Below are 23,755 nucleotides of genomic sequence, written 5' to 3'. Positions count from 1 at the left end.
AAAGCAACAACACTACGCTAGTTCACACTACAATCAGTGTTGCTGAATTATTGTCTTGCTGCACCAGAAGTGACACAAAGTGCAACTCACGAAACCTACGACACAAAGCATGCCATTTTCAAACTCACAAATTATTTTTAATATTTTGCATTAAAATCTTGTGACTCCAAGATTTCGCTAAGTGATCCCAAATGGGGTCGTGACCCATAGTTTAAGAAGCCCTGGTTTAGAAGAATAAACTTCTTAAAACAAGGTAAATGTAGGTAAAAATTCACAAAGTTAAAAGGCTAACACTGGATCGCTTTTAACTTTGTGAATTTTTACCTACGTTTACCTTGTTTTAAGAAGTTTATTCTTCTAAACCATTATTGCTGTTACTTCTGTGGTCGGATTAAAAATAGACTCAAAAATATTTTATTTTTGTAAATAGTCTAAACTTCAAAATTATAAATATTTTTTGTTTAATGATTATATTTTAACATGTTATTCTTAAACTTGAATTTATTTACATATAATATATGTAGTCATATTGAATATTAATTATATTTTTGAATATAGTTTTTGTCTTTGTTGTTCACTTTGTATCTTAGATTTTATCTATTTCCTTAAAATTCACTTTATTTGGACAGCCACTTAATCAGGACAAATTAGTTAGGTCCCAATGTGTCCCAATTAAGCAAAACTGACTGTATACAATACATCTAATGTACAGTACATATAAATAACAAACTTTCACTTAGGAAAACATCTGTTATAATAAAGCTTTAACAAAGATAGTAATGCAAACTGCTATAACAGCAAGTAAACACAAGCAGTTGTTTATTATGACATCGTCACAATGCCAGTTGACAATTTTTAATTTATTTGATTTAAAATATATGCTCTCCACCTCAAATTAATAGTGGCTTGCCCCTGTATATCATACTTTTCCTTTAACAATAGGGTCATACCCAGTGGTGATATTCAAAATAGTTAACAAAGGGTTTCTAGCAGAAAATTTTTCCCTGACAATCACTGACAAACGAAATGGAAGTTTTGGCTAGAAATAAATACAATACCTTTTCTTGCAATATATCTAACGAGCCCTGGGCGGAGACCAGGTAACAATAGTATATTAGTGCTGTCAACCTTTTCTCTGCCTAAAAAAAAAAAAAAAAAATTATTCCGAATGGCACTGCTGATAATAGACAGATGTCATCATCTCTCGAAATACAATATCCTTTTTATTTCGCTGTCCATAGCCCGACACGTGTTCCGCAGCCATCTTGTATTTTCTCGTGTGCTTGGAATTCTGGGATCTCTCTTATGACTAGATCTAGTTTCAAGAACTCTCTTGAATCGATTGCGATTAAACCTCATTTCAGTTGAGATTGAAACAGTCGAGAGAGATCGCACCAAGACATAGTCTCTGACCTTGCTCACAATCTAGATTGAAATGCTCGGTGCAAATGGGGTATAAGGCTCTAGTTTAGTAGTATTACAGAGTATAATACGTATATTTTAATATATTTTTTAAAAAACAAAACCACTGAGAAATGTTTCATGTGTTTAACAAGGTTCGAAAAACTGAAAATTTTAACAACGGGTTCAGCCGAACCTGTGCGAACCCGCTGAATATCACCACTGGTCATACCAGTCATTTATTAACTGCTTTTGGAGGAAAAATTTTTAATTAAAACAACACGATTTCCAGTTTGTGTCAGAAGTTCTTATATAGGTAATTGGGACCTCCTGCCCCCAAGGTTTTTGCATCTGATCTTGGATCTCATCTAACTCTGTTCTTGAGATTAAAGAAAGATGGACAGACTGACAGACAACAGTGGAAATTCCTAGGTCTACAATTTTTACAAATTGCAGTTCAATAAAAAAATCAATCTTTCCTTTTTCTGGATAAAATTAAATTCATTTACAAATTGTTTTATCAAACTCCAAACATAACTACTTTATTACAAGTTGGAAAGAAAAATAAATAAGTCAGAAATTTGAAATAAAATTACAAAAGCAATGAATTTTTTTCATCAATGATTTTATTTATTTTTTCTCTTTTTTTTGCAAATGTCATGATCAGCTGATACTGGTTCTAAGTGTTATGTTGGACTAAAGTCGAGACATAGCTTTCCAAACAAGTGTTACATTAAGCTTCTATATTATTGGTATGTGTGTCAACATCTAGAAACTTCCTAACAGTGGACATGTGTTCAATATTGCAGCTTTCTGTAGTGCATGTTCACTTGTCTCCTCTTCAGATGTTTTTATCCCGCTTGCATTATGTTTATATTCTTTTTCATTTTCTATAAATTCCTCCAGAGCTGTGTAGTTTCATCATTATTTGGTTTAGTGGTGGTGATTTTTCTATCACAGTTATGTTTTGGAAGAACCTTTGCTGGTCAGATTGGAACAGTTTGTCTTACTTATATTGAATGTTCATGGCTTTGTACCTTTCAATTTTTCTTGCTGTTGCTATTATTTCTTGTTTGACAATTTCCAGTGCTTCATCCACTTTTCTGGTTTTTAGTTGGTATTTTTTTTATCAAGTACTTTTTGATCTTTGTGTTTTTAATTTTTGTTCTTTCAAATTCCTCAAGTTACTTGCATCTAACCTCAGAATTCTGATTTTCAATTCCAGTCTGATCTTCCATTTGGTCATCAAGCCCTTTTAGTTGAAATTTCAATGCCTAATTCAGTTGTCACCACAACAGCGCACTGTATATGAGCTGACTGCATTCTTTCAATGACGATATGTTGATTGCAGCAAGTGCTTTACTGATATTCTTTATGATGGAATTCAGCTGATTTTTTGGCACATTTTTCAAGGCTAGCAGTCTGTCTCTCAGCTGATGACTGCATATGATCCAGTATTTTTCTCTTGAATTTTTGTCTCATGGCCAATTCTTGAACTACCTCAGGGCAGACCTGTTGGTTCTCCTTGCTGATCCAAATCATCTACTTGGGCCATCTTCTCTGTTGTTTTAGCATTGGTTTCTTCTACCCTGGTATTTGGTATTTCTATTGGAGAATTTTCCTCTGTCCTGTTATTTTCTGATTTTTTCTCTTTTACAAGATTGTTCTGTCTCTTTTAGTTCCATCTCATTAAACACTTTGTTTTGAATGACGAATCAGTCGTCTTTGGTCCGCTAATCTCTGTTCAGTAATCTCTGAGTCTGTGTATTTAAGTTTCTACAATTTATACATTCATTTCAAGTAGCCATGTTTTGATGGTTCTGAATTAGAATAACAAGTTATTACTGCTTGATTTTTTGACACACTGAATTTCTCATATTTCTTCCTTTGAGTTTCTTTCGGTAACCCTACAGTACTATGCCCCAGTTGAACAGAATCAGCAACTCCTATGGTCCACTTGTCAATGACTTGTCCAGGGAACTAACATCCATCGCACTCTTTGTTGACCTGCAAACAACCAATCTGGTATAGAATTCTTTTTTTCTCTTTTACTTTACCGTGTAGTTGGGTTGAGATGATAGTAGGTGCCATTTAGTCAGTCTCCTCCACCGAGATCTGGCTGGCTTGGATGATCCTACTAGTAGTGTACACTACCACCAGCATAGCTCTCAGCTTCTTAGAAGCATGCAGATCCCCTCACCATGACCAGGTAGCACCCATTGAGAGGGATTATTACTATTACTACTGTATGAAAGTTCTTGTTGTAGGATTAATGTAGCTTTGTCTTCAGGATTTCAAACAGTTGATAACTTTCTGGGATGAATACTTATTTTCTAAAAATATTTTTACTGTAACATAGCATTTAGAGTAGGGTTGAGCTATTTGGTATATATTTCATGCAGTTGCTTTATATTTAGAACATATTGAAAGAAAAGATAGAGTTTGAACTTGATATTATATTCTAAATTTTTTTTTATTTTAAGTTTTTATTAATCATACAGAAGTTGTTTCAATACTGTTTTTTAATACAAACATACATCAAACAAAACCCGATATCATAAGTAAATACACCAATAACTGCCGTAAATGATCAGGCTGTTGTTGGTGTATTTACTGTTTTTTAATATAGCATAATTGATTTCTAAAAGTGTAAACAAGTAGATTTAAAAAAAAAATAAACATTGTTATTTTGTACAGAATGAAAATATTCTACTATAGTATTTGTTTATAATTTATTTAAAAGATTTAATAGCAATTATTAATCTTATTGTTTAGTTTATTTATAATTTATTATCATCATAGTCATGTTTCTGAGAAAATGTACCAGGTTGCACATGCCAGCAAACTTGGTGAATTTTCCCAGAAAGGTGGGAAATTCCAGAAAGGTGTTTGAAGATGGTGATTGTTTATATTTTTGAATTTAAAATAATAATGGAATCATTTTATATTGTGTGTGTGTGTCTATATATATATATATATATACAATTTTGAAATGCTCTGTAAAATTTTGTTTATACTGTAATACAATACATTTAATATAAGAATGAATTCTAAGAAAAATTTTATTGGAAATATTATATGTATGTACTGGTATATATGTTTTACTCTGGTTAGTAGACTTATAAATCATTTGCTAAGTATAATCTATAATAATTTTTCCATGATTATCCTTAATAAATTTCATTGACAAAAATTTGTTAAATATAGATAAACAAACTGTAAAGTGACATACGGCATATATAGTAAAATATTTTTACTTACATAACATAACTATTTAAAAGATGAATTTGTTGAAAATATTCAAATAAATTTTTTATTGATATCAGAAAACTTTGGATATAATCCAGACCTTGACAATGCTTTGATATACATTTCAATACTGTTAATTTCTGACTTTAGTATAGATTTTTTGAGAGGTAATATTTTCATATAATACTGAGCTCTTTTATTATTAAATGAATAGATTTTATTATAATTTAGTTTGAATAATAAGTCAGTGATCTTCCTCCCTATATAAAGCAATAACCAGTATCAAACTTTTTATACCATCATAAATGTTATATAAAAGTATATCTTGGCTATATAACTCACAATTCAAACATTTTATTGCAAACATTCAAAAATTATTACAAATTACATATATACAGAAAGTTTTATCTATAATATTACTTTATTATAGAGTAATAAAAACTTTATATTGTTTTTTTTATAACAGATATAAAATATTATTTTAAATGTGCAAAGACTTGTTTAAATTCATTATCATTTAAAGGTTAAAGACATTTCTTTTATCTAACATAATAATGAATTATTGTGTAGGTATCTAGAATTGTTAAGAAATCCAAGCATATTTGAAATGACAATTGTTCAAAATTATATTTATTTTAGGGGAGGTTAATTGATGTTTAAGTGTCTTATGAAATTGTTTTATCCAGATTAAATGTATAATTTGTTTTCTATAGAAGAATCCTAATTTATATTTTAATACACTCCAAATATGTGTTAGACAACACAAATTACTTATTAGGCAATACAGGATATCAAAATTATTGTGAAGTCGTTTTATTTTTTACATTCAGCATTTTGTCCTTGTTACGAAAAGAGTCCATCAATTTTTTTATAACAAATCTTTCTTATTTATTAACTAATCACTGCTTTGTGTTAGCACATGATCTTTCTCATTAAATAACTGACTTTCTGTAAATATTTTAGTAGTTATATTTTATGATTTACCATTTATTTTTCTTATTTTTAGGTGTAATCATAATTCAATTTTAGTTTATCAAATAATTACCACTAAATAATAAAACTTTTCATTTGTGCAGATCATTAAAAACACATTATATTTCTATATTTTTAGTTTAATTTGCTTTTCACTATATTTATTTAAATATATCAGTTTATATACTTTTTTTTTTCCTTCTAACTCCTTCAATAAATCTCTTTCCTCCTCAATTAGAATTAGAAGGAAAGAATAATGTAGAATGTACAAAATAAATTTGAATATATCAACTTACTTAATTTTAAATTTTTTCCAGTATTTTTTAATGATCAGCTTTATATCATGCAATTTTGTAGGCTGTTTCAAAGGCAGATATTAAATTTTATTCTTCTATATAACATACTTTACATAACACTTAATGTATTAAAATGTCATTTAGTAATTCATGTGACAGAAATTTAAAAAGTATATGGAAAGGACTGAATGAAACTTAAGAGTTTTGAATTATTATTGTTCACAACACTTAAATTTATGATGGCTGCATCAATCCAGTGATTCAGGAAGCCTTAAATATTCATAATGTTTAGATAGAATCTATAGCATGGTGCAGACTTTAGTCCATAAAATACTTTTGGGTACTACATTATTTATTAAACTTTAAGTTATTGTAGTTCTATAGAAAGATAAATACTCAGATGTATATACTTCTTATATATAGTAAGTCTTCAGTTTTTTCTGCTTTTTAAAATAAATTACATTATATATGTGAAAGGACATCAATAATATAAAACTATCTAGAGCTATGCCTTAGACTTTATTCAGATAAGCTTCCCCAGATATATGTTTAGAATAATATTTGCAATACATATTTTTAATATTAATTGTAATAAAGCATATTTTATTATTAAAACGAATATTGCAATTAGATTTAAATTAAATTTACATTGTTTATTTTATTGAGGAATAATTAAAGTTTATCAATTATTCAGGAATCAGTTAAAGTGCAAATTCCATATTATACCTTAATAAATTGTTGCAAAATATTCAGTATTTACTAATTAAGTATATTTTTATAAATAATAAAAATATACAAATATACATAATTAGTAAATACTGAATATTACTGAACAGGATTTAAAATTTTTAAAAAATATACATAAATAAATATATTTTAAATCCTGTTTAGTAGAAGGTTAATAATAATCAAAAATATTTAACTGCAAAATTATAAATTGACCTTTGTGTTTTATCATTTACAATTTTCTGCTCAACTGATCAGTTTAGAAGTAGATAAGAATACTGCTATAATTTGTTTTTTAAGTTTAAATTTTAATATTTTTTTAAACTTGTAAATGTTTTTAATTAAGTAATGAATGAATAACGTTTTTGTTTAATATAAATATCTCTCACAGGAAAGACACTTTGTTCCTTTAAAAATTTAAGTAACTTTTTGGAAAATTTCAGAATAATTATGGTATAATTTAACAAAATCTTTGCATGCTGCTATTATATTTATTGATTTATTGGAGAAGTTTTTCAAAATAAATCTCTTAAAGTTTTTTTGTATTTTAAATTCACCAAACCTTTCCATTCAAGTCAAAGTATGGGAAATATGGAAAATGTATATTGCTGCATTATTCATTTTTGCAGAAATTGAAGGGGTTATTTGCAAAATTGTTAATGGAAAATTTGCCTTCTAGCTAAGTGATTAATGTCTATTAAAGCAAACTAGCCTTCGGCATTGACAGGTAAACGTTTAATTAACTGGAAAGAATTTAAAGAATTTAGAAAAAGAAAAAAAACTTATAAGCATTTTAACATAAAGCTTTTAAAATTTTTAACACGTCGACGTTTTATTAAGCAATGCACATAAATACTAGATTCACACATCACTTAAATCTTACATTAAACATGGATTTTATAACCGGAAAAACATTAATAAATCAAAGCAAGCAGACAGACGTTACTGCACTTTTCATAAGGTTGGCAAGTACAGTACAGTACGTGCAGTCTTCTGTTTGAGGGACAGAAAGGCCAGATATTAAAATGTATAGATTTTTCCAAGATTTCGGGAATTTTTATTTTTATAAAATATGTGGAGAAAATAGCACATTTTTTCCAATTTCCATTATATGAAATTCAATGGAAATTTTTCCAATTTCCATTGGTTCATCTTAAGACGTTTTATTCTTTACACGTACTTTTATTTTTTCCACATTTGCTGCTATTGGTAGAAAGCCTTAGGCAATCGTTCTACTTGGTTGATTACAGTCTAGTTTGTAAGTGTATTAAATCTAAGGAAAACATTCTGCGCGGTAATTTATTATTTGTGAAAAAATACTAACCAACAGCAGCCGGATTTCAGTACACAGTGAGTATTTTTTCCCCGCGTTTTGTTTTTATTTGCCAGCCCGTTTTTTGTTGCATCTATTCTGTTAACTTTTAACCCGCATAAATTACAAATCGTTGACGTTTAAGCGCTCTGTACTTTGATTTATTTCTTTCTTTAAAGAAAGAAATAAATCAAAGTACAGAGCGCTTAAACGTCAACGGTCGAGACGATAATTTTGTTAGAAACGTTTAAAATCGTGCTCGTATCGATGCATTAATTTAAAATGTTCTGATGTAAAACGATATCGTTGAACGTTCTGGAGACTATTCCTCGTGGAAGGCTAGCAGGAGGAGGAAAGTTTTTGCATTTGTCCTCGGTTACTATTGTTTTAATCGCGTACAAGGTGGTTTATTACTCATAGACTACGACTTTTGTACGCTTAAGAATCGTGTTTCGTGATAATAACTGTTGCGTTTGCTTGTTTCCGAGTCGTTTTTAACGCGTAAACGAGTTTAAAATCACGTCTGTAGTCCCTAAAAAAAGTTGACTTACCAAGGGTTCGATCGCTGGCCATTAAATGCCATATTTAAACGTAAGAGGTTAGTGGGACGGCTATTTGCGTAATATTATCGAAATGGGGATAAGAATATAAAAGGATCTCTATAGCCATATAAATGATGATAATACTTCTAAAAGGTACTTCATATAGTTTTTTAAATGTTTTTTTTTCTGACGAACAGGTCAAGGATGCGGCGAAAGTGCGCTTGATCTGTTTACCGTGAAGGGCATTTAGTAATCTCATTAGATAAAATATCGTTTTTTAAATGTATTTATTGGTTCGGGAATATATTTTCTGAACAAAGATCAAATACATATATATATTTTTTTTAATTTCAAGTACGTTGCGATACTCTTAAAATTGAAATATTGATCAGTTTATTCATCTTCGCACCCCATTTTTATTCAATAATTTTATATCTATCACAAGACATTTAATTAATAAGTTAGCTTCATTTTTATGACCTTTTCAAGTTATAATATGCACCTGCCTATATTTAAAATGTTTTTGGTTATTCTAAATATTACTGATATTTAATAAAAAAGCGTAATCGCGCTATCCTTCTTTTTTTAAATTTCGCAACTGCCAGCAACAAAAGTCGTTTTACTGGTAATCTATTACTATCTTCAATCTCCACTCATCTAACTTCCATCCCCTATTGCTTTATAATGACGACAGATTACAGTTTAAAACTTTAATTCTCACGGATGCCTTTCTTTTCATACGCGTTACATATATTGTGGATGGGGTAAACGATGCGTGAAGCTTCACGCGTCAATAACTCTACTTTTTTGTACTGGCATGTTCCAGGAACGGATCTCCTGATTTTTGCCTCCACTAATTTGTTACATAGCTAGAATGCATTGTTTAATTCGTGTGGAATTTTATTATTTATGCCTGACAAAGGAGTACGTTACTGACGTCAGAACACGGTATTAAAATATTCATAATGGAAGAGAAACGATGCCAACTTTTAGCAAGCCGTCTTATCAAATTGCCAAACAAGATTACCCCACCCGTTGTTCGATAAAGATCGTTAATGTTAGTCTCTTGTATAGTGGAACGTAAATTTAGGCGTTTTGTGCTATTAATAGATAAGGATTATGTGCAACTTATATTTTTAGTAATTGTACGGGATCACCTCTTGAATGTTTAATTAGAGAGAGAAAGGGAAGCATCCATTATGACGAAACGTGGCTCGCTTCTTACGTCGTTTCGTCACGTGTTTTTAACGATTTATATATTATCTTTATGACTTAGAAGATCGTGTTTATATAAATTCCTTTGATAAAATATTCGCGGAGTAAAACAAATATTTAAAACATATCTCGGACGATAAAACGCGATTTGGGTCACTTAACTCAAACAAGACAAAACTTTGCGGGGGGTTTATTTAGTTTTTGGATTTTTTTTTTGAAAAATTGTTCGCCTATTCGGTTAAATTAGTAAATGCTACGTCGAGTGTGAATTATTGTTACGTTTTTCAATTAAGAATCGAGCAAATTACGGTTATTTATGATAGATTGATTCGAAAATTGCAAATGGCGATTGTGTAGATTTCAGTTGCCGTTTTTTATAACGCGTGAATTTTGAACGTTTTATTATAATCAGATACGTTTCAGTTGTTAACTAGGAGAATATTTAGAAGGTAATCGATGTTATCGGAAGGTTATTAAAGTTAAAAACGAGGCGGATGAGCAGGAAATATTTTACGTTAAGGTCGGACGTCCGGTAATTGGTGACCGTAACGCCTTTTGTTACTTTTGATGTAACGTTTCGAACCGGAAGCAATGAAAAAGTGAGATTTTGGAAGTTTATTGGCGTTACGATAATAAACTACACGTTAAGATGTTATGGATTTATCATTGTTATTTATTTGCCCTTTATTTTGTATTGCTAGGCCGAAACGGCTGGAAATGGGACTCGGAGAAGTAAAACTGGATGCAGGCGCTGCCAGAAAACGCCTAGCGATATCACAGGACCCGTCTACTTTCTATTACGTGAGCAGGCCAAATCACAAGTTGCCATAAGGGTGAGTAAGATTTTAAAATTTTAATATAAGAATTTCATAAAGAAAATATTTTAAAAAACGAACGTGTCCGTATCGTCATTTCAAATCTTATTAGCTAACGTGTCGATTTGAGACACTCGCGTGCTTTCCGAACGAGTAAGATTGTGTTTTTTTTTTTTTTTTTAATAAAATCTATAAAATGTTAGCGTAATAAAGGGCACGTCTACAGTCGTCGTTTCTATTCCGAAGTTTCGTCAAGGTCGTGCTCAGGTGCGGCGTGATGACACAGCTGTTATATCCGATATGTCATACAAACTGACGCACGACAAATATTAACATTCGTAAGATACCATTGGATGCTATCGCGATCATAATTTGATAACACGTTACAACATCGTAATTGAAATAGGACGTGACGATTTTAATAAATATTCTATACACAGACACGTATTCTTATATATATATATCTGCTGGAAATAAATCTTTGACTTTCTCCTTGATAAAGTTATCAGTAATTGGCAGAGCAATCGTTAGTTGTCGCAGCTCAAAACCGGTTGATTTACCTTATCGTGTGTCCAATATATTCTGCGTCGCAGGTGGAACTTTGCCTTTATTTCTCTGGCACCGGCTATAGAATTACAGGCTTTCTTAATGAACTGCGATGCTGTTTAATGTTGCATCGGAAGACTAATACGCCTTTCTATCTCTGGTTTTAATTCTCGTCTGCGTTTTCATAATTTCGGTTATTTAATTATCGGCCACTTTGGCGAGGTGAGTATTTAATTTTGAACGAGTGGCAACTGATAGCATTTAATGCTTTTAGCTTAATTTATTTATATAATGTATAAAGTAAATATATAAAATTTTAGAATTGAGAATATAAAATTATTTTTAATATTTTATATGATGTTTTTGGTAAATTGAACAACTGGAGAAATGTATATGTTAGATATACAATTTATATATACTGGCAGTTTTATAAAGTTCAGATTAATGATTTTTTTATAACTTTTTTAAGCATTAAATTTTTTGATATACATTTTTTATATGATTCTGTAGTTGTTTGGAGTTTTAAATAGGGAATATTTAAATATTTATACTTACAGTTGTTGTTATGTATCAAAATATAAATTTTATGCCTTTTTAAATTGTGTTTTCATCATTTTAATAAAAAAAACAAAATTTCCCTATAAAGTACTGTATATGCTAAGATTATAACATAATCTAAACTGATAACTCCAATACTGTTTCATTTACAAATTTTAATTGCTAAAAAAATTAAATAAAAACATTCATTTTGAATAAAGTTATCATTTTAAACTAAATTACTTTAAAATTTTGCTTTTATTGAGTTTCATGTTGTGTCTTACTTTCATTTTACTTCTAGTTATAAAGCAACAGCTGAAAAGATTTCCAATGCAATGTTTGCATAGTGTCTATTGCCCTACCTGCATTAATTCTCTGTATTATCAAGGGCAGTGGTGATTGGTGAACAATATTTAATGATAATTTTTATACACTTGGATGGTTTTAGTTTCTTACTTTTAAAACTTTTGAAATTTTTATTGCTTTTGCTATGGATGAATATTAAAAGGGAAAATAAGAAATTGAAGATAATTGCTTTATAATGAGTAAAATGCTTGCAATGATTGTGCGATAAGCTTTTATTATTTTAATTACTTTCGTGTTTTCACTTTATAGAATGACCTTATTCTTTACCATTGTTATTTCCTGTAATTGTCAGTAATAATACTGAAATCTTGGCTAGCCAAGCTAGTACTGCTTGAGGCAAGTTTGACTAGAAAATTTATTTTTATCCTCATCAAAAGTAGTTGTAAATCATTTACTAAGTATAAATGTTTTAATGATTAGAAAAGTTATGATTCATGCTATTGTTCTATAGTAATAAGACAAGATACAAATTTTATAATTGTAGCTTATATATAGAAAAAGTCAGTTGAATAATTAACATAATTCTATTTTTTCTTAATTCAGGATTTACAAGAACAGTTGAAAGTTGTTGAAGGCCGTCAGGAGGATATGGTTCTAGCCATTCACGACATTCAAAACCACCTCGTATGTTTTAAAGATCATATAAATGAATTTCCTCCAATACAGCAGAAGTGCACATGTAATACAGAAAAATTAAAATCTTGTGATATATCGAGGATTTCCAATAATAAGAATGTTACATCAAATAGAAAACTCAATGTTTCTGCTAAAAGAGAAAATTTTATGCCTTCTGAAGATGTTTCCATAACATCTGCTTCTAAATTAAATCAAATTAACTGCATATCTAAACAAGATGAAAAGTCTAATATGACTGTAGATACAGTTATTGTTGACATCGATAATAAACAAGATAGTGGATTAGAATCTGATTGCCGTGAACAAGGACATGACAGCACTTACACTCTTACAGATAGTGTTAGATATGTGGGAGAGAATCGTGATGTTAATGATGGAAGCATTTTAAGTTCTAAAGATGAACTATCGTTACTTCTTGATATGATTAGTCAAAGAGGATTATACCTACAACAAGAAGTTGCAGAACTAAAAAAACAGAAAACTATGGCAGAAGAAATACCTTTAGAAAGTAAACAGGAAGTTAAAAAACTGCACAATGATAATGTTCAATTACAACAACAGTTATCGGCAGTAGAAGAAGAGAGAGAAAATTTAAGAATACAGTTGTCTCATTTAGAATCGGCTAGTCAGAAAATGGAAAGTGAACGAAAGAGACTTCAAGAGAGATTAGATGCAGCTATGTCAGAGAAACAGCAGCTAGTATCGCGAATCGACGGACTTCACATGCAGTTTGTAAAACAAGAAAATGGCATGTATAAACCTGGCAAGAACAATGGCAGTGAACAATTATCGTTGAAAGAGAAAAGTAAAATAATTTTAAATAGCGAAGAGAATCGTAATAAAGTGTCTTCAATTTTAAAAGAAAATAATGTATTGGAACTACAGCGTCAGTTATTGACATACACTGTGGAAAATGAAGTTCTTCAAACCAAATTAGAACAGACACTACAGATTTATAGAACTAGAGTTTCACAATGGGAGAAATCAGAAACTATGCTGAAAACGCATATCAAACAATTGATGAAAGAGAAAGCCTTTTTGCATAAGAAACTGGAAGAAATGTCATACGAAATAACCACTACTAAAGCTAATAATAAATTACTTGAAAGAACTTTACACACCATGAGTCATAATTTTGAAATAAAGAGACCAATTTTAAAAAATTTACATCAAAATGGGAAAATGAATGAGTCTGATATGTTTCCACATCATAATTTTACTGGGATGAAAGATTCCCAATTTTTAAATGATTACGGAGACAGAACACAATCTCTTCCAACTATTTTATTAAATCAAAATGACAGAATACACTATCTAGTTAACAATAAACAAAAAAGCTATGACTGTGATGCTCTTCCAGAAATGTTAAATCATCAACTGTCACTGAATTATCAGAATGGCTCTGGTGTTAATGAAAACAAGCAATTAATTAATTTTAACGATAATGCTGACAATATCATGAAACATGTACAGTGTAGACAGACAATCTCCCACATTAAAGAAAATTGTGATAATTTCTATTTTACACCCATTCCAATCACAGAAATGGATAAAAGTTCCCCAAATAGGATTGCTCCTCATTCAGATCAGCATCCATCTTTAATTGATAGACCTATCGAAAGTGAAATCTGGAATAAAATTCCAAAATCAATAGAATCTAATATTTCGGGGTCAGGTAATCGTGAAGCTTGTTACAGCAACGACTGGGAACAGCCCACACTTATTGATATTCAGAGCCCCGTTAAGAAAAATAGTTATCCATATTATAAAGACGACATGGATTTCGATAGCATCCGTAGCGAGTTCGATCCTCTTTCGACTAACAATGCTTCATCCAAGACAGAATCTCAGCACGAAATAATTGATTCCCTTAATCTTTACGTTTCGGGACAAAAACAACTGTCTTCGACAGGCGACAGCCTTCACAGTGCAAGTCTGGAACCAGGAATATCTTCAAAATTCATTCCTCAGAATAGAAAATTCAACGAACCTTTAGATGTGTTCATAAATTCTTCAAGAAGATATCCTCAAGTGTCCGTCTTGCGAAATGGCAAAATTGGGCAGTTAGAGAAGACCTGGCCTATTTCGTCATCTCGTCCCGACATGACAAAAAGTCTGACTGACCAATATGACTTAGGGAGTAGTGAAAACTGTCATTCCATTCTTGGTTTCATGTCTACAACAGAAGGTGAAACTCTTTTATGAGACAGATAATTAAAGATGATGCAGTGTTAGTTTATCTACAGATATAAAATTGTAAAAAGTTTAGTGCAATTTGTGGTTTAGTGATAATTTTTTTTAATTTTATTTGTTTTTGCTTAAAAATCAAGCAAACCAAAGATTTATTTTAATTTAAAAATAATGTGTAAATACTTTTATATATATATTTCTACACAGTTAGCTCATCTTGCATTTCCTTAGCATATACTGTATTTTGCAGCTATTCAGAATAGATAGAATTATAAGATATGTACAGTATAATATTTACATTTTCTTTTTTCATATATTCTTTATTTTGTATTATATTTGATTTTTATAGACTTTTATGATCTTTATTTCTTCCTCTTTTGGAAAACTTTGATAATTGATTCAGGTTGTAATTAAATTTTGAACATTTTCAAAATGTTGCCTATGACCTGTGCCTTTGAAAAACCATATTTAAAGTTTTTCTATGTTCATATGCTAAAATCAACAGTTATAGAAGAGTAAATTATTTCTTCCCAGTTATTTTGAGTTTGTCTTTTCAAGTTTCAATGAAGTTTAGAAAAATGTTGAAGCACTATTAAGTAATGTTTGTTTCTTTCTTCAATTCCTAAATTGTCAAGTTTTATAAATAAATTGTGACAGAACTGAAATTTACCATCTGAAATTTGTTAATATTTTAAATATATTCATATGTAGATAGTATGTGATAATCATAATTTCCAAAATGTGGAAAGATTCTTGCCTTAAGATTCTCTTAGGAGAATACTGTATTTTGAAAATATCCTAGTCAGTGGAGCAGTTTAACAAATAACTCTTGAGGGACCATAATTCTGTATTTTGTCGAGTGTCGATACTTATGTAAGTACTTACGTAGAGCAACACGTTTGGTCATTTATCGATTACGGCAAATGTTGTATCAAAGTAAGGAGAATTATTTAGTGCTTGGATAGAAACTATGTTCATTTAATGGAAGGAAAGGATTATTTCACAGTTTCATTGTTTCATTTTGATTTGTTTAAGGACAACACACATTCAAACGTTCTGCAACATTTATGCCAGAGATTAGATTATCTTGCACATGAATGCTTTATTGTATTAAAATTCTTCCCATATACAATACAATGTAATTGAAAACAAATGTGTATGTATTTTGAAGAAGAAAAGTTGTCTAAAATGAAAATATTTATATTTGTGTCAGATTTTTTTTAAAATAGAAAAAATATATATATAAAATAATAGATCATGTACATGTTTGGCTTTTGAAATTTTATATTATTTCAATAATTGGAGCAAAAGTAAATTGATGTTTACTGTTAGAGTTCTAATGAATGTAAGATATCGTTGACATAGAATGTGTAACACAAACAGAAAATTTTAAAAATTGTGTGACTAAAGTTCTCATATAAACCCATGAATATGCAATTGAAACTTTTATGTTAATTTTATAGATGATGATTAATAAATACATTGCAAGACATTGGAAAATTGTCTGGATTTTTTCTTGCCATACGTAATAGAAACGAGATAATACTTTAATTGTAATAAGCTCCACCCAATGATATGTCATTCCTCAGCAAAGGGTACATTGTATTGTATACAATTACAGTATTATTTTTCAAAACTTGGTAAAGAAAAATTAATTTCGAACATTGATTTTTCACAAGAATGAATATTTTCAGAACAAATAATTCTTGACTGGTCAAATTAGCACATTTATTTTTCCCATGAAAATCTTGATATAAAACATGATTTTCAGCAAGAAGCAACAGATATAAATTACAGTTTGAATACATTTATACACAAAATAACTTGCACGCGTACTTTGGCATGCATTATCGTCAAACATAAAGTGTTGGTATAAAAATCGGAATTTAACACAGCATGATTTTAAAAATGGTAGCTTAACATCGAACTAAAAACATTGACATAACAATAAAAATAAACAAAAACGAGTATTTTACCGGCAAAAAACAGTACAAATCATAAATAATTGAGCCATTGTTTCTTCAAAGTTGAAAATTATACACACAATTTGGCTGCTGCTGCTGTTATTTTTAAGTTCCAGTGCAATTCTTGCAGTTTAAATAATTCTCTAAAAGACGGTGCACTAATAAGCACAATTCACACCACAAATTTATATATGTATATATATTTATATATATTTATGTATTTATATTACATGAACGTTCCGAAGTTAATCCATTACGTTTACCAGACGAATGCGACAGCGATAAGAAACGAATGCTATTTACGGCATTTTTTTAACTCTGATCTTCAAAACAATTTACTAAATTCTTCTCAAAAACATTGATAAAGTCATAATTGGATGGCTAAAGGTGGACAAATAGTTGAAATTTTAGACAGTTCAGTTTCTTTGCCGTGGAAGAACCAGCTGTCTCTTACACAACACTTGCTTACGTACAATACCATTACATACAACAAGTAAAAATACTTTTTGTTTTTCGATAACCCATCTAAAACCAAAATATTTACAAAAAATATCCTTCGTGCTATTTATATATATATTTATTCATAAATAAAATTTCGAGTCGTAAGGATAAACCTTGCAAGCAAATGGTAACCATCAATATTCGTTGTACTCATTGAAAATATGACAAAACTCGAAGACATGCTAATTATATGGGTGTAAGCTGTACATACCATCATGCACTGTACAATAACAAGACTAGATAGATACAAGAGTAAAAAAAAATTCACAATGAAGAAATTTTTTTTAAGTAAGTACCTTTGCATTTTTTGGTGATTAATCTGCATGGATATATTTTCAATGGAACTAAATAATTTTCAAAAAATGCAAAGGTGGGTTTTTGTATGCTTATTTCATTTTCTTTTTGCAAGGTGATGGAGCTAGTTTCAAAACTGACCAGTGCAAATTAAGCTCCCCTAGTTTGTGAGTTAACTCAAATATATGATTAAATAAATACTATGCATTCATTGCGATTTCACCCAAACCATCAGTCTCGGATGTACGATGCTTCCAATCTCGCAATTTACAGTCCGTGTTTTACCGTTGACCACAAAGATGGCCTCGTTTGCCGTGGTTATCATGTAGGTACCAAAAATGCCGGCACCAGAGATTGGTCGATTTGTGTTTCCCCACTGTGCCACTCTCGGATCCATCGCTCTTCCGATGCCCGTTATCATTTCCACTTTGCCATCTGCTAAATCTATGAAGAGAATGTCCTCTTTGGTGGCCGAACTGGCATAGAGATCATAACTGTGTGTCGTGCGAGAAGGAAAAAATGTTATGTCGCTAATATGTAGTGTGGTCTTGACGTCAAACAGAAACTTTGGACCTGAAAAACTCAGTTAATTATAAAAACTTTAAAATTAAAAATATAATTTTAATGTAAAACTGTTTACCATCTTCTGTTATTTCTTGTGTCACAATTATGACGCTGTTATTGCTGTTGTGAAGAGTGACAACACGACGAGAATCTGGCGACACTCTTGGACGACCAAACAGATTTACTTTGTGGGCCAGAACTGTATCTGTTAAGTAATCTAGAACAATTTGTCCGGTCGGTTTATCCGTGATGGGTTCAGCACATTCCAAAATCACAAAACCACCTGAGAAAATTAATTTTTAGTTATGCGGTAAGAAAATTTTTAACTTTGATGGGATGTTTAAAAATTTACCTAGAGAGGAGAAGTCTGCATTTTTAGGCACACAGTTGTATGGTGTCAAATCTACAGTTTTACTATATTTCATTGACTGTAGATCTAGCTTATACATTCCCCTCTGATTAGTATGGACCACATAACCGTACTTCCAACTATGTTTGAAGTCTTGAGTAGAAGGAATGAAGAGACCACTAACCTAAAATGACAATTAAATTTCAAGAATATGAATCTAAAAATTTAATAATTTTCAAAACAAAAGGTTTAACAGCAGAGAATACCAGATCAAAGTGACCGTCGACTGGCTCCGGATGAACAGTATGATGCTTTTTTTTCTGACTGGCATCTCTAATGATCTGAATGGTTTTGGTTCCTCTGTCCTGTGGTCCTCTCCAACACAAAACCCAAACTTGATCAAAATGTGGTACGTAGTGCAAATCAATTGGGTATTTATCCGTCACAACAACCTGTATTAAATATAAGTAATCGTCGAGCTTGATTTATTAATATTAATTCAAATACCTAATTGCCAGTTTGGTAATTAGTTATTGGATTAATCTATATTAAACTTAAGTAATTAAAACTTTCTTAAAAAGGATTTGTAAAACTTACGTCAACCACAACCATTTGGATGCGTGATATTATTAATATTCTGTCTTTTGAAGGTTGCGAAACGTAGATGTAACGGTCAGCAACGTTAATGGCTCTACCCCAAGAACAATTAATGCCTCTGTCTCCGCAGACATATTCTTGTGTACCCGGGATTATGTCCGTGCTCTGAATCTGATGATACAGTCGACAGTTATCGGGATTGTACACCGACATTCCCCAGTCGTGAAAGACAAAGAATCTGCGTTCTTCAGACAGTGCTAGAAGAATGTGACATTAATCTAAAACTCTGTAGTATTTTTTAAAATATTTTTAAAGACATATTTAAACAGATTAATAATTAATTATATCATATAATTTTGGATAAAAATTGGACACTATCCAAGTGTCGTGGTAAACAGGGTTAAAATTCCAGATCAGAGAGATTATTTCTGTCAGAATTTTCTAAATTATTTAATTATTATTATTATTTTCTAAATTATTCAAAGCACAAAATACTTTTAGACTAAATAATCTGGATTTTACATAATTATGAGCTAGAAATAAATGTATTTATCCTAATTATTAGAAATGCTGTTATATCAAATTTTACTAATCTAAAAATTCACAGAAATAGTCTAAGAAATTCATATATATTTAAATATATTTTGTACTATTTTTACACACACAAAGTTATGCTATTTTTAACTAGCAAATTTTTAAAAATTCTAAAGGGAAATAGTTACAAACAGCTTCAAATACTGAAATAAATTCTGTGTTACAGTTCCAGACTAAATTTTTAAATTTTCTAATAATGATGATAAACACATGATATAGGGGATAATTTTATGGCTCTGATAATCTTTCCTGTCATTCTCTTCTATATTCTGTTGAATAAGCTAAGCATAGAAATCATTTGAGTTAGCACTAATGTAAATTACAGGTATCCATCGATGTCAAAATCCAATATGGTATCTATGTTAAGTAAAGACAGCTGTTAAAGCCATGTTAATTAAAACTTCTGCCACAAATATAAAGGGTTGCTACAATTGCTACAATTAATTTTGCACATTACTCAAATCCTGCTTTAAGCAAGGATACCTGTACATCACATACATATTTGTATTACCATTTAATTATCTTTAAAATAATTCTCTTATAATTTTATAAAATTTACCATGCAATTCTTTCTCTAATCTGATGCATGTTCTAATTCTCAAAAACCACAAGACCAAAAAAGTTTGTTGGCAAATATAATGCTTGCTTATATCTAACAATGTAATCCTGTGAACAACATCTATTAAAGACACTCAAAGGACAGGGAATAATAAGGAAACTGAACACAACAAAAACCAGAGAAGGCCAAACAACAACATTAATCACAACAGAAGGATGTGTGGCACTAGGGGCCATAGGAAAAATGGCACTTGGTGAGGCAGTAAATTAAATGTTCAAATCTAAGATGCTAACATAAATGTCAATTGAATGAAATTAACTTTCCCTATGCAGCATTTTATTTTAACATAAACAAGTGTTTTTAGCTTATTTAATTAGCCATCACCAGGTTCTAACTGCATTATTCATCAAATTTTAGAACATTGATTCAAAAATTATTCAAATGTAGGATCATAGAATATATGCTAAAAAGTAATTAATTTGAATATATTTTTGTTGTTTGATTCTAATGCACATTGTAATTTCAGAGAGAAAACTCTGCCAAAAAAGACATGCTACATTCAAGTAAATACAGTAAATCAGCAATAACTTACAGTGAACTCTCAAAGGACTGAGATAAATTGTTCACTATATATATAAATAACAGCAAGGATCAACAAAATTGTTCACTATATCAGATGGTCACTACACCAAGAATGTACTCTAGTTCATTCTAATCAATTATACTCTTCAAATTTGTTCTTTTCAATATTTTTTATTACATACATATATATAATTATATATTATATACAATGGTGGCTCATTCATAAGTACTACAGGGCTGCAGCCCCTTCAGATAATAAAACAGGAACTTTTATTTTATCACTATTTAATTTTTATTTACATATAAATTTATATAATATATAAGTAAATTGTAAGTAAATATATAACTATATATATTATATATAGTTATATATTTACTTACAATAGATAAATTATCTATTTTAGTTTTATTAATGATATAATTTTTTCAATCCAAATTGATTTTTTGTTTTTTACTTTTATTGCTGCAGCCTACAAAGTCTTAGGAGCAACTGCTGATTAGATATTTTTCTCTTTAGTGATGAGAACAACTAATTATCAGTTCACTGCATTTAAAGAGAGAACCTGTTCTAATAAAAATTCAGATTTAACATGATTAAACTTATATCTTCAATCTGGTACAATATCCTATTATTATTTCATACATTTCCTGAATATTTAGTTGAAACACTTAGAATTGTTTTAAGAAATTGTGATGCGAACTTAGATTGATTTGAATTTATTAACATATTAGAATAACACTTATATGTAGGGATTCTGTGGCCATTCTAAGATCATTTCTTGGTCTCCCAGTTAATGTCTCTCAATGACAAATGTAATGTGGACATTGAATTGAACAAGTAATATTGTATAGGCTCCCAAATTTCAAACTTGTCAGTTTCTCTTTTCTATCTTGCAATAAATCTTCTGATAAATTCAACCCTATTTTAACGGATTCGTTAGAATAAACTTTATGCTTAACAGTTTCCAGAAGTCAATAACTTATTTGGATTATTGACTGCATTAATTTTAAGATGAGCCAATCTTACAATAATTGAACATATAAAAATGGTGATCACTGGAGACTAGTAATTCCTAAATGTCAAAATAGAATATGACATCCATAAGAACATAGGAAAAAATTAGAATCTGTGTAAAAAATAAAGAGAAATGTTCGGATAAGTTCTAACTAGCATGCATAGCACAAATTCCATGTGTACATTACTGGGAACTTAACTGTGGCCATATACTGTTAGCAGTTCAATATTGCTTTACAGTTCTCAGATAATATAAGTTTGATAACGAATGACAGATACAGTATTGTGTGTAAAATTATTTAATAATAGGTTTGATGTGAAAGTAATTGTTCCCATGGACATAGATAAATGTGTTAAAATATCCAAGTAGTCAGTGAAATCTATAACTGGTCATGTTCTTGCATTGCATACAATCAATAATTTTCTAAAAAATTCAACAGTTATTATGATTTTAAATTGTAAAACATACAAATGTTATTCTTTTATAATAATCCAAATTTAGTAGTTTTTTTTATATTTATTTAAATCTCTCATGGTCAAACTATGTATTTCATTTTATGTTTAACTATTTTATCTGCAATTATAGAAAAACAAATGTTTGTTATTAAAACTGTACTTACTCGGAGTAGGCTGGTCTTGTACAACTAACGAACTTATGTCACGTGTTGTTCCTGCAGGATTAGTTGCCACACACATGTATGCACCTGTATCGCTATACATGATTTTTCCTACTACAAGAGCTGTGCTGTTACCTGTAAGTCAAATGTAATTAATAACATTGAAAATATATTGTAAAATTTAACATCTTTTATTAACTAACTTACCTATTATTTTGTATTTTTCGTTATTCATTTTTAATTCTTCATCGTTCTTCAGCCATGTTACTTTGGGCATTGGAATTCCACTCACATGACATTCCATTTCGGCTAATTCTCCTGGAGCGTGATATTGTAACTTGGGAACAACGTGAACTTCCGGAACACCTTTGTCATGAGTGAGTTTATTTCTCTTATATGTTTAAACTTAATAAAAACTCTGCAGAAAATATATATTAAAATTAACTTACTCTCTACATGTAATACATGAGTTTGGATGACATCCTGATTACGCTGTGCATGGCATGTGTATTTTCCAGCATGTATCAGTTGTACATTGGTCAAATAAAGAGAACCGTCAATAAAAACCTTTTGAGAAAACAATTATAATTTTAAAGGTTATTAAACATTATTTTAAAAAAACCACTCAAGTTTGAGAATTATTCTATTCAAATAATATAAGATTAATTGTTGTTTGTTTTAAAATAATTAACATACTTTAAAAAATCTTAAATATCAAATATGATATTTTCAATACTGCATACATAAATCTATAAGCTTTCTCATGCCATTATGATATAAGATAAAAATATCTTTACTACTACTTATTATCTCCATTATAATCAAAAATTCAAATTTGATTATAATTGCAATAAAAATTAAATGTTTTCAGGTCAAAAACCTTTTATAATAGAAATAAATTGTAGATCAAATTTTGTTCATTTTTAAAAATTCATCTGATAAATTAATTTTAACTTTAAACAATCCTGAGACTAATAAATATGCATAAATTTCCAAAAATAGAAACACTAAAATATAACACAACCATGGTATTAAACTAAGTTTTTTCCTGCATGAATTAGCAAAAGGTTTTTCGAAATGTCTTGTCTTTTGCCTTCTTATAAAATAGAAATTCTTACTTTAATCTCTTCTTCTGTGAGGACCGAAAGGTCCAAATCATTTCTTCTCCAGACAATGGGCGGCGGAGGAGTTCCCGTTACGTCGCATTTGATTTCGACATTATCTCCTATCCGTGCAGTAACGTGATTGATTTCTAGACCCTTATCTAATGATACCACAGAGACACCTGAATTTAAAAATCACATTTTGGCATTAAA

General features: G+C 29.9%; 2 protein-coding genes across 4 annotated transcripts in view; one reads left to right on the top strand and one right to left on the bottom strand.

The window, feature by feature from the left end:
* LOC136976072 (putative leucine-rich repeat-containing protein DDB_G0290503) overlaps window positions 1-16,303 on the top strand; it is a 48,330-nt gene extending 32,027 nt beyond the window's left edge. The window contains exons 2-3 of one of the 2 annotated variants that reach the window (XM_067271264.1): window positions 10,415-10,546; window positions 12,521-16,303. In XM_067271264.1, the coding sequence (XP_067127365.1) occupies window positions 10,415-10,546; window positions 12,521-14,818 (2,430 nt within the window). In that variant the 3' untranslated portion in view covers window positions 14,819-16,303. Of the gene's footprint in view, window positions 1-10,414; window positions 10,547-10,675; window positions 11,297-12,520 lie in introns of those variants that run through there. The other variant, XM_067271265.1, reaches the window with a different exon arrangement.
* Window positions 16,304-16,506: 203 nt separating this feature from the next.
* Window positions 16,507-23,755, bottom strand: part of LOC136976071 (follistatin-related protein 5-like) — a 37,818-nt gene continuing 30,569 nt past the window's right edge. For both annotated transcript variants that reach the window (XM_067271262.1, XM_067271263.1), the window contains exons 7-15: window positions 23,558-23,724; window positions 22,889-23,006; window positions 22,647-22,805; window positions 22,443-22,574; window positions 19,073-19,329; window positions 18,742-18,927; window positions 18,479-18,659; window positions 18,203-18,409; window positions 16,507-18,135 (exon numbers count right to left, since the gene is read on the bottom strand). In XM_067271262.1, the coding sequence (XP_067127363.1) occupies window positions 17,771-18,135; window positions 18,203-18,409; window positions 18,479-18,659; window positions 18,742-18,927; window positions 19,073-19,329; window positions 22,443-22,574; window positions 22,647-22,805; window positions 22,889-23,006; window positions 23,558-23,724 (1,772 nt within the window). In that variant the 3' untranslated portion in view covers window positions 16,507-17,770. The remainder of the gene's footprint in view (window positions 18,136-18,202; window positions 18,410-18,478; window positions 18,660-18,741; window positions 18,928-19,072; window positions 19,330-22,442; window positions 22,575-22,646; window positions 22,806-22,888; window positions 23,007-23,557; window positions 23,725-23,755) is intronic.

The sequence above is a fragment of the Centruroides vittatus genome, unplaced genomic scaffold, assembly GCF_030686945.1.
Source record: "Centruroides vittatus isolate TY-2023 unplaced genomic scaffold, ASM3068694v2 contig_393, whole genome shotgun sequence".
Lineage (NCBI taxonomy): Eukaryota > Metazoa > Arthropoda > Arachnida > Scorpiones > Buthidae > Centruroides > Centruroides vittatus.
Note: the sequence above shows the minus strand (reverse complement) of the source record. Positions and strands in the feature narration are given on the sequence as shown.